Genomic DNA, 12,419 nt, shown 5'->3' with positions numbered 1-12,419 from the left:
CAAGAGAAAGAGAGCAAGAGAGCAGTGACTTGGAAAACAAAAACCTGTCTTGTCAGTGTCTGCAGTATCAGTTTTCCCATCTCATTATTTCTCGCTCTCTATTTCTCCCTCCACACTTGTTGCTATCCCTCATCTCTGTCTCTGAATACAGACTGGCAATGTTCTGGAACATTCATAACTCATACGATACACACACACACACAATTGTTGAGACCAAGGATTGACTCAGGGTACAATGGGACTGCCAGTGCCTGGTACAAGGAGATTGGGCCAATTCTACCACGGGACTTGACAAACAGCAGTGCCCACGGTCTTGCTCACACACATACAGTTCTGGAAAAAGCCATTGAAGCAGACAAATAAATTGAAATAGACACTGACTCAAGAACATGCTCCTCTCAGACTATTAAAAGCAACAGGCTCAGGATAGAAATTGAAATACAAGCCATGGGCGCCAGGTAGCCTAGTGGTTAGAGTGTAGAGGCGGCAGGTAGCCTAGTGGTTAGAGTGTAGAGGCGGCAGGTAGCCTAGTGGTTAGAGTGGAGGGGCGGCAGGTAGCCTAGTGGTTAGAGTGGAGGGGCGGCAGGGTAGCCTAGTGGTTAGAGTGTAGAGGCAGCAGGTAGCCTAGTGGTTAGAGTGTAGAGGCGGCAGGTAGCCTAGTGGTTAGAGTGTAGAGGCGGCAGGTAGCCTAGTGGTTAGAGTGTAGAGGCGGCAGGTAGCCTAGTGGTTAGAGTGTAGAGGCGGCAGTTAGCCTAGTGGTTAGAGTGTAGAGGCGGCAGGTAGCCTAGTGGATAGAGTGTAGAGGCGGCAGGTAGCCTAGTGGTTAGAGTGGAGGGGCGGCAGGTAGCCTAGTGGTTAGAGTGGAGGGGCGGCAGGTAGCCTAGTGGTTAGAGTGGAGGGGCGGCAGGTAGCCTAGTGGTTAGAGTGGAGGGGCGGCAGGTAGCCTAGTGGTTAGAGTGTAGAGGCGGCAGGTAGCCTAGTGGTTAGAGTGTAGAGGCGGCAGGTAGCCTAGTGGTTAGAGTGTAGAGGAGGCAGGTAGCCTAGTGGTTAGAGTGGAGGGGCGGCAGGTAGCCTAGTGGTTAGAGTGTAGAGGAGGCAGGTAGCCTAGTGAGAGTGTAGAGGCGGCAGGGTAGCCTAGTGGTTAGAGTGTAGAGGAGGCAGGTAGCCTAGTGGTTAGAGTGTAGAGGAGGCAGGTAGCCTAGTGGTTAGAGTGTAGAGGAGGCAGGTAGCCTAGTGGTTAGAGTGTAGAGGCGGCAGGGTAGCCTAGTGGTTAGAGTGTAGAGGCGGCAGGGTAGCCTAGTGGTTAGAGTGTAGAGGCGGCAGGGTAGCCTAGTGGTTAGAGTGTAGAGGAGGTAGGTAGCCTAGTGGTTAGAGTGTAGAGGCGGCAGGGTAGACTAGTGGTTAGAGTGTAGAGGAGGCAGGGTAGCCTAGTGGTTAGAGTGCTGCATACGCATGATAGGTCAATAAAGCTCTGGTCACTGACCACCCCAGTATTCAAACTACAAAACGGATAGACCAGACAAGACGGTGTGCTCCTCTTTCAGAGGACATTGCAGTTCTCGATTGTAACTGTTATTCGCATTATGCCCCGTATTCAAAACCCCAGCCACCACACTGGGCTACAACAGGACAGCCAATGGACACATGTCTGTGTGTCAGAGAGCTTAACAGGTTAGTCTAAACCAGTGGTTCCCAACCAGTAGGACGCCTGGGGTTATTTATCCACAGGGGGTACTTGAGAAGACCCATGAAACAGTAGGTTTAATGGGAAAATGCACACGAGGGGGAACGAGGGGGAACTTTACATTTACATTTACATTTAAGTCATTTAAGTCATTTAGCAGACGCTCTTATCCAGGGGTAATCTGGGCAGAGCAAAATTCAGTTGGTGGTACAGTAAGAAAAAAGGTTGGGAACCACTGCGCTACACAAACTAGGTCGGTAGCAGTGGCATACGGTGAAACAGCAGAGTCCACCTGACCTTCATTACTATTGTCTACAAATCCTTTGTTTTACTTTGCAGAGTCCATAGAGTCAAGGATGTCAATAATGACACCAAGACTTCTACAACTAACTGATACGTCATACTTTGACTTATGTATCTACGGTATACGTACGTGGTGGTTAGGTGCTTTGACATATTTACAGTTTGCACCCAAACTAGGAATCTGGTTGGTTGGTTGGTTGGTTGGTTGGTTGGTTGGTTGGTTGGTTGGTTGGTTGGTTTGGTTGGTTGGTTGGTTTGCAGAGCTGACAATCCAAGAGGAGCAACGTTTAGGTCAGGGTCTTTTGATTCAGCGTTGCCTTGTCGACATTACAGCAATGTCTCGTCAAAGTTGCCAACTCAGTCTCTTCCAGAGTTGAGACACAAATCAATGTCTCTTTTTCAATTCAGGCCCTTTCATACAAGCAACATATGCACGAGAATGAGGGATGTAACAACAACCCTGGTAACACAGTCCCTGGGGATGACAATAATGTTGGCCAGCACTGTAGAATCTAGCCATTTATCTAATCCACTATTTCAAACCCTAACCACTAGGCTACCTGCCGCCTCTACACTCTAACCACTAGGCTACCTGCCGCCTCTACACTCTAACCACTAGGCTACCTGCCTCCTCTACACTCTAACCACTAGGCTACCCTGCCTCCTCTACACTCTAACCACTAGGCTACCCTGCCTCCTCTACACTCTAACCACTAGGCTACCCTGCCTCCTCTACACTCTAACCACTAGGCTACCTGCCGCCCCTCCACTCTAACACCCTGACAATATTAAATGAAGTGCTTTGAAGACAGAGTTCTCTCCATTAAGCAAGGCAAATGCCCACCCAGCCAACTATGGCTCATTTACAGTCACGTCAAACAGAGCAGCCAGGATAAAAACAAAGTAGCTGCATTTGCATTTGTTTAAGCTGTTTTCGAGTGACATGTATTTCAATACATCCATAACGATGAGCTAATGAGGCGTGATTTTTAGCCTGGCATAGAAAATGTGCTCACTCTTCAGGATACTGTTGTTCAGAGGAGCTAGCCAACAACACAGCTAACACAATCCCTTCAAACAGAAGCTGGAAAGACTGCAAACTAGCTGTACTTCGTTTCGTTTGACCTTTTTTCGAATGACATTTCTTTGTATATATCAGTACAAATTATGTGTTCATCACTATGGGACAATTGAAAATAGAATTTGAATATTGAAACAATGTTGCAAATGTCGGAGAGACAGACAGTAAGGTTGATACAAATCTCTGCTGATGAAAACTAAATGTTCGCCTAAAAGAAATGTGAGATCATATCTAGATGCTTTTTATAGTGGAGACCAAGTTTATAAATTGCCTGGCTGGGCTGGTGAGACAGTGGATTGCGCAGGCAGATGGAACAGAGTAAATATGCATTTTAACACCATAGCTGGTGGTAACTTGTGGAATAGACACCAGCTGGAATGCAGTTTTAACCAACCAATCAGCATTCAGGATTAGACCCACCCGTTGTATAAATCTGCATAATACCCTGACAGATCTCCCTACCTCTCTCTGCAGGCTAACTAGACCCTGGTGTCTTAATCAAAGACAGTAATTCCTGGGAGACAGTGGATGAGATTATTACCCAAAACGTGACGAGAGGGGGAAGGAGAAAAAACAACTGTAGCAGAGAACTAGGGCTGTAGCCTAGTGTAAATAGACTAGAGCTAGATCTGCGCTAATGTGAAGGGTTAGAGTAAGTGGACAAGTGCGGGAATATAGTAAAGGGGTTACGTTAGAGTAAATACAGGGGATGCTACACACTGGTGGGGGGGTTGCTGCTGATCATTGTTGGTAGACGGTGGGACGGGGCACCACTTAACAGACCGCTAATATAGATCGATTATTAACCACCCTGTCTGGCGGACATACAGCTCTAGGAGGATTACAACTGTTATGAGAAGGATTGTTTTGCTTTGGAGTACTAGAGGCATCCATGGATTTCCACATTTCCCCCATGCCTGAACATATCCCCCATGCTGAGATATAAACACACAATTACAAATGGAGACTCCCAGATGGTGTAAGATGAGTGTAGGAATGCAATTAATTGAAATGAACCAAGCCTGTGAAGTATAACTGTCTACAAAAGCACTAGTTTCCACCTTGTCAGTCCACATTTGATATTTAACTCAAAAAACTGTATTAGGGAAAGAATTGCTTGGAAAGGTCACTGCCACCACCACTGTCTGCCAACTTCGAGCGCTGAGTGTGACAGGGAAACGATAGGAGCACTCACACACAATCACAGCAAGCAATTTGACGCAATACAAACACAAAATAGGCCTACTTAAACATAAATGCACATATACATCAATGTCTTGGAAAATCATTGTTGCCAAAAAAGGATAAAGTGGACATATCCCTATATCATTGCATTAAACAAACTGCTAGAATTATTATTTGGTGTCTGCACACAGAAAAGTGATTTTTTTAAAACAGGCAGAGAGTGACATCATCTGCAAAAAGCACAAAACCTAAATATAAAATTGTTATTACATTTGTTGCAACTTTTGGCAGGGATCCAAAGTAGCCAATTCACAGAGTGCAAGATCCTATTATTCTCGAGATCCTATTATACTCTTAAAGAAACATATATTGTGTTTAGAAAACTGACCTCGCTTATAATAGCTACCTAATAATCCCCTGTTTACAATCCTAATAGGTGTGCTCTACTTGTCATCTATTGTGTAGGCCTACTCAGGCTAATCCTTCTTGTGCCTACATTGATAAAACTCTTGTGTGTTCCACTTGTCATCTATTGTGTAGGCCTACTCAGGCTAATCCTTCTTGTGCCTACATTGATAAAACTCTTGTGCCAACCTGTTCCAACCTTTGATAAAACTCTTGTGTAGATAAAACTCTTGCCAACCTACATTGATAAAACAGATAAAACTCTTGCCAACCTAATTGATAAAACTCTTCTTTGTAAAACTCTTGCCAACCTACATTGATAAAACTCTTGTGCCAACCTACATTGATAAAACTCTTGTGCCAACCTACATTGATAAAACTCTTGTGCCAACCTACATTGATAAAACTCTTGTGCCAACCTACATTGATAAAACTCTTGTGCCAACCTACATTGATAAAACTCTTGTGCCAACCTACATTGATAAAACTCTTGTGCCAACCTACATTGATAAAACTCTTGTGATAAAACCAACCTACATTGATAAAACTCTTGTGCCAACCTACATTGATAAAACTCTTGTGCCAACCTACATTGATAAAACTCTTGTGCCAACCTACATTGATAAAACTCTTGTGCCAACCTACATTGATAAAACTCTTGTGCCAACCTACATTGATCAAATCAAGCTTTCAAGACATTCAGGCAATAGCCTAGCCTGGGTGCCAGCCTGTTCCTGCTTTCTTGCAAACCCCTTACAGAATTGTCATGTAAAACAGAGCCAGGCTAGCAATAGCCTACCCTACCCCCATGTAAAAAATTAATTGACATGATAATTGTTTTTACCTGGATGATGAGATGGCAAAGTCCCCACCATCCAACAATCGGATCTTGCAGAAAAGTACCCCGTTGACAAAGGGCACGGCTGTGAGCTCCTCCAATGTAAAATGGATTTGAAACTTGAACTTCTTCTTTTTCATTAAAAACGCCATTGAGATGGTTGAACTGGTGAACTGAAATATGTCAATAATTGATAGGTTTATGCAGCAGAAATATTCCTAAATTAAACCTTTGGGATTGACCAACGAAATGGATAGGAAATGACACAAAGTAAAAATGTCGCTTTCAATCAGGAGCTTGGAAGTCCTTGATATTGTTGGCTCAGTATATCTGATGACCCCGTGTTGATTCGGACCTGGAGCAGGGGAAAAAATACAAGAATAGGTGCTTTATATATGCTGGAGATGATTACAAACACATCTCACATGTTATCCCCAATTTATCTAAAATAGGTTATAAGCCTTTCATTAAATATCTATAAAAAAACTATTACGATATTCAATTTGGCCAACTCGAAATAAAAGATTTTGAAGGCATAGCCTACACAGAATACATGCTTTGTAAAGATGTAGCTTTTCTTTACACCGTGTTGGTTATGGGATTTGGAAATTACAATAAACTACACCATCCCCCAAACAATTTAATGCACACATTTATTTGCAGATCGGTGATTTCCAGGAGTCAGCATCCGTCAACAATAACAAGGAAAGATAGTTCGTTCGTCCCATGACCAATTCGACTCTTCTGCATACATTCTACCAAGTATTTCTTGTCAACCCTCCACGCAAACACAATCGCATTTCACCCACAGGCCGACATTAATTCACCAAAGTGATACACAACACAAGCCCAACTCGAAGGCAGTGAAATTATGTCAAAATCGTTTTACCTCATGTTCAACGAAGACAACAGGACATCTCCCCAGTCCAATTAAACGGACATTCATACTTTACTTTGAATCAGGGTGGTCTGGTCTGGTCCCTCCTCTCTTCCAAATAGAGCTGCTAAGCACCGCCTTTGGCTTAGAGAAGCGTGTAGGTTGCGCTTTGCATTATGTTTAATAAGTCACCTGACTTGATACAGTCTTTACCTATATAAACATCTTAAACATTAGAATCCATTTATTGTATCCAATCAAGAGTGATATCATTTTATGTTCATTAATACACCTCAATCACCATTTTAGGTTAATTAATTTTTTTTAAACAGTTGTAAGAAAATTGTTGCGTTCGTCTATAGACCTACTCTTAACATATAACTATTATGTGAAAACATCAACGTAGGTTTATTTGTAGTCCTGAGAAATCACTAAAATAAGTCATCTCCACGCTGTAATGTCAAATTGTGATTTAAATCTTAACATATACCGCCATCTGCTGGTAATAGTAACATTGACGTTGCATCCCCAGATTCGTATTGCATTAAAGGACACATTTTACAGTAAGTGGTATCAGCATCAACTAACTGTATTTTCACATCAGATCCCCAATATTTCAGTTAATGAAATAGTGACAATTTAAAACACTACAGAGATGAATGGGTCAGATTCAGTCCTACAAATGCAATAAAATAAAAATAGAGAAAAGGTTGAAAAATACTAAAGTAAATACGAATATTTCATGGTATCATTTAAAAAAAGTTTATTTTGTTGCTATGATTTTTTAAATATTTGATATCCCTTGGAAAATTATAAACATTCTGCACAGTTACAAAATCATGATGCAATTCTGGCCCATTGTCTGTAAAGAAAAATGTCTTCCATTCCAATTTCATATAAGGAATAACAACTGAAATAATACAACAGATTGCTCCAAGATGGCATAGCAGTCAGACGTCTTTTGTCCTCGTCTTGTCGTGTCCCGTGTATATATATATATATATATATATATTTTACAACTTTCCTCACATACATTTTTATATATTTTATTTTATTTTCCATAAACTCATCTTCAAAACACTCTCCTGCAACCCACCTCACCAATTTATATATTTTTTTAAAGAAAGTATTATTTACCTCAAATCTGTAATCCTCCATAGAAGATAGCCAGAAGCTAATCCAGAAGCTAGCCTGAAGCTAACCAGAAGATAATCAGAAGCTAGTTAGCTTCTTTACTGGCTAATCGTTAGTATTCAGCTAACCACGGTTTGTGGTCATCAGCTATCCTTTAGCTCGAAAATCTATCGCCAGTTTTGTACGACGTGGCTCGGAACATACCGGACCGATTTTTCTCTCCATGTCCCCGGATTTCAACCGCAAACTCTGGACATTTCTACCTGGATCTCGCAGCTAGCTAGCTGCTATCCGTGTGACTACCGGCTTACGTCGATTCTGGAGCAAACATGAATTATTCCAGAGCTAGCCAGCTGAAGAGTTTCATCAGTCACTCCTGGGCTACAATCACCTATCTGGACCCTTTTTACTGCCAACGCAGATCCCCACCGGGCCTTCACAATGATTACCGACGTGATCTACCCGAGGGAGTTATTCGGCTGGCTCCTTAGTCGCGACGTTACCTGAACGCCCACCTGCGGTCCGCTTATCGTTAGTTGTCTTATCGGCTGCTATCTGAATAGACCTATCGGGCATTTTTATTTCTTTCTTGGGCCTCTATAACTATATCTATTGTTTTTTTTTGCGAATTGGATTGATCCCCTCTACCACATGGAACCCCACTAATCCTACCGACGGAAACGCACAAGGTGGCTAAAAACAGACCTCCATCCTATGCTAGCTTGCTACCGATGGCCCGGCTAGCTGTCTGAATCGCCGTGACCCCAACCAACCTCACTACTCACTGGACTCTTTTGATCACTCTACTAAGCATGCCTCTCCTTAATGTCAATATGCCTTGTCCATTGTTGTTCTGGTTAGTGTTTATTGGCTTATTTCACTGTAGAGCCTCTAGTCCTGCTCACTATACCTTATCCAACCTACAGTGTGGCAAAAAAGTATTTAGTCAGCCACCAATTGTTCTGGAAAATAAGTATTTGGTCACCTACAAACAAGCACGATTTCTGGCTCTCACAGACCTGTAACTTTTTTAAGAGGCTCCTCTGTCCTCCACTCATTACCTGTATTAATGACACCTGTTTGAACTTGTTATCAGTATAAAAGACACCTGTCCACAACCTCAAACAGTCACACTCCAAACTCCACTATGGCCAAGACCAAAGAGCTGTCAAAGGACACCAGAAACAAAATTGTAGACCTGCACCAGGCTGGGAAGACTGAATCTGTAATAGGTAAGCAGCTTGGTTTGAAGAAATCAACTGTGGGAGCAATTATTAGGAAATTGAAGACATACAAGACCACTAATAATCTCCCTCGATCTGGGGCTCCACGCAAGATCTCACCCCGTGGGGTCAAAATGATCACAAGAACGGTGAGAAAAAATCCCAGAACCACACGGGGGGACCTAGTGAATGACCTGCAGAGAGCTGGGACCAAAGTAACAAAGCCTACCATCAGTAACACAATACGCCACCAGGGACTCAAATCCTGCAGTGTCAGACATGTCCCCCTGCTTAAGCCAGTACATGTCCAGGCCCGTCTGAAGTTTGCTAGAGAGCATTTGGATGATCCAGAAGAAGATTGGGAGAATGTCATATGGTCAGATGAAACCAAAATATAACTTTTTGGTAAAAACTCAACTCGTCGTGTTTGGAGGACAAAGAATGCTGAGTTGCATCCAAAGAACACCGTACCTACTGTGAAGCATGGGGGTGGAAACATCATGCTTTGGGGCTGTTTTTCTGCAAAGGGACCAGAATGACTGATCCGTGTAAAGGAAAGAATTAATGGGGCCATGTATTGTGAGATTTTCCATCAGCAAGGGCATTGAAGATTAAATGTGTCTGGGTCTTTCAGCATGACAATGATCCCAAACACACCGCCCGGGCAACGAAGGAGTGGCTTCGTAAGAAGCATTTCAAGGTCCTGGAGTGGCCTAGCCAGTCTCCAGATCTCAACCCCATAGAAAATCTTTGGAGGGAGTTGAAAGTCAGTGTTGCCCAGCAACAGCCCCAAAACATCACTGCTCTAGAGGAGATCTGCATGGAGGAATGGGCCAAAAAAACAGCAACAGTGTGTGAAAACCTTGTGAAGACTTACAGAAAACATTTGACCTCTGTCATTGCCAACAAAGGGTATATAACAAAGTATTGAGAGAAACTTTTGTTATTGACCAAATACTTATTTTCCACCATAATATGCAAATAAATTCATTAAAAATCCTACAATGTGATTTTCTGGATTTTTTTTTCTCATTTTGTCTGCATTGTTGAAGTGTACCTATGATGAAAATTACAGGCCTCTCATCTTTTTAAGTGGGAGAACTTGCACAATTGGTGGCTGACTAAATACTTTTTTGCCCCACTGTATTAGTTCCACCACCCACACATGCGATGACATCTCCTGGTTTCAATTATGTTTCTAGAGACAATATCTCTCTCATCATCACTCAATACCCAGGTTTACCTCCACTGTATTCACATCCTACCATACCTTTGTCTGTACATTATACCTTGAAGCTATTTTATTGCCCACAGAAACCTCATTTTACTCTCTGTTCCAGACAGAGACGACCAATTCTGATTGCTTTTAGCTGTACCCTTATCCTACTCCTCCTCTGTTCCTCTGGCGATGTAGAGGTGAATCCAGGCCCTGCAGTGCCTAGCTCCACTCCTATTCCCCAGGCGCTCTCTTTTGATGACTTCTGTAACCGTAATAGCCTTGGTTTCATGCATGTTAACATTAGAAGCCTCCTCCCTAAGTTTGTTTTATTCACTGCTTTAGCACACTCTGCCAACCCGGATGTTCTAGCTGTGTCTGAATCCTGGCTTAGGAAGACCACCAAAAATTCGGAAATTTTCATCCCAAACTACAACATTTTCAGACAAGATAGAACTGCCAAAGGGGGCGGTGTTGCAATCTACTGCAAAGATAGCCTGCAGAGTTCTGTCCTACTATCCAGGTCTGTACCCAAACAATTTGAACTTCTACTTTTAAAAATCCACCTCTCTAAAAACAAGTCTCTCACCGTTGCCGCCTGCTATAGACCACCCTCTGCCCCCAGCTGTGCTCTGGACACCATATGTGAACCGATTGCCCCCCATCTATCTTCAGAGCTCGTGCTGCTAGGCGACCTAAACTGGAACATGCTTAACACCCCAGCCATCCTACAATCTAAGCTTGATGCCCTCAATCTCGCACAAATTATCAATGAAACTACCAGATACCTCCCCAAAGCCTTAAAACACGGGCACCCTCATACATATCATCCTAACCAACTTGCCCTCTAAATACACCTCTGCTGTCTTCAACCAAGATCTCAGCGATCACTGCCTCATTGCCTGCATCCGTAATGGGTCAGCGGTCAAACGACCTCCACTCATCACTGTCAAACGCTCCCTGAAACACTTCAGCGAGCAGGCTTTTCTAATCGACCTGGCCGGGGTATTCTGGAAGGATATTGATCTCATCCCGTCAGTAGAGGATGCCTGGTTATTTTTTTTAAATGCCTTCCTAGCCATCTTAAATAAGCATGCCCCATTCAAGAAATTTAGAACCAGGAACAGATATAGCCTTTGGTTCTCCCCAGACCTGACTGCACTTAATAACAAACACAAAAACATCCTATGGCGTTCTGCATTAGCATCGAACAGCCCCCGTGATATGCAGCTGTTCGGGGAAGCTAGAAACCATTATACACAGGCAATTAGAAAAGCCAAGGCTAGCTTTCTCAAGCAGAAATTTGCTTCCTGCAACACTAACTCAAAAAGGTTCTGGGACACTGTAAAGTCCATGGAGAATAAGAACACCTCCTCCCAGCTCTACACTGCACTGAAGATAGGAAACACTGTCACCACTGATAAATCCACTATAATTGAGAATTTCAATAAGCATTTTTCTATGGCTGGCCATGCTCTCCACCTGGCTATTCCTACACCGGTCAACAGCACTGCACCTCCCACAGCAACTCGCCCAAGCCTTCCCCATTTCTCCTTCTCCCAAATCCAGTCAGCTGATGTTCTGAAAGAGCTGCAAAATCTGGACCCCTACAAATCAGCCGGGCTAGACAATCTAGACCCTTTCTTTCTAAAATGATCTGCCAAAATTGTTGCCACCCCTATTACTAGCCTGGTCAACCTCTCTTTTGTGTCGTCTGAGATTCCCAAAGATTGGAAAACAGCTGCGGTCATCCTCCTCTTCAAAGGCGGGGGACACTCTTGACCCAAACTGCTAAAGACCTATATCTATCCTACCCTGCCTTTCTAAGGTCTTCGAAAGCCAAGTCAACAAACAGATTACCGACCATTTCGAATCTCACCATACCTTCTCTGCTATGCAATCTGGTTACAGAGCTGGTCATGGGTGCACCTCAGCCACGCTCAAGGTCCTAAACGATATCTTAACCGCCATCGATAAGAAACATTACTGTGCAGCCGTATTCATTGATCTGGCCAAGGCTTTCGACTCTGTCAATCACCACATCCTCATCGGCAGACTCGACAGCCTTGGTTTCTCAAATGATTGCCTCGCCTGGTTCACCAACTACTTATCTGATAGAGTTCAGTGTGTCAAATCGGAGGGTCTGCTGTCCGGACCTCTAGCAGTCTCTATGGGGGTGCCACAGGGTTAAATTCTTGGACCGACTCCCTTCTCCGTATACATCAATGAGGTCGCTCTTGCTGCTGGTGAGTCTCTGATCCACCTCTACGCAGACACCATTCTGTATACTTCTGTCCCTTCTTTGGACACTGTGTTAACAACCCTCCAGGCAAACTTCAATGCCATACAACTTTCCATGGCCTCCAATTGCTCTTAAATACAAGTAAAACTAAATGCATGCTCTTCAACCGATCGCTGCATGCACCTGCCCGCCTGTCCAACATCACTACTCTGGACGGCTCTGACTTAGAAT

The 12,419-nt window shown here is 43.4% G+C and overlaps 1 protein-coding gene across 1 annotated transcript in view; it reads right to left on the bottom strand.

The window, feature by feature from the left end:
* The window catches only part of LOC124016653 (protein FAM102A-like), a 52,380-nt gene extending 45,878 nt beyond the window's left edge, over positions 1-6,502 (bottom strand). The window contains exons 1-2 of the mRNA XM_046332194.1: positions 6,386-6,502; positions 5,503-5,851 (exon numbers count right to left, since the gene is read on the bottom strand). Coding sequence (XP_046188150.1) covers positions 5,503-5,648 — 146 coding nt within the window. The 5' untranslated portion in view covers positions 5,649-5,851; positions 6,386-6,502. The remainder of the gene's footprint in view (positions 1-5,502; positions 5,852-6,385) is intronic.
* Between the last annotated feature and the right edge of the window lie 5,917 nt (positions 6,503-12,419).

Source organism: Oncorhynchus gorbuscha, linkage group LGY (genome assembly GCF_021184085.1).
Source record: "Oncorhynchus gorbuscha isolate QuinsamMale2020 ecotype Even-year linkage group LGY, OgorEven_v1.0, whole genome shotgun sequence".
In the NCBI taxonomy this organism is placed as follows: Eukaryota; Metazoa; Chordata; class Actinopteri; order Salmoniformes; family Salmonidae; genus Oncorhynchus; species Oncorhynchus gorbuscha.
This window is presented reverse-complemented; position numbering and strand designations above follow the sequence as displayed.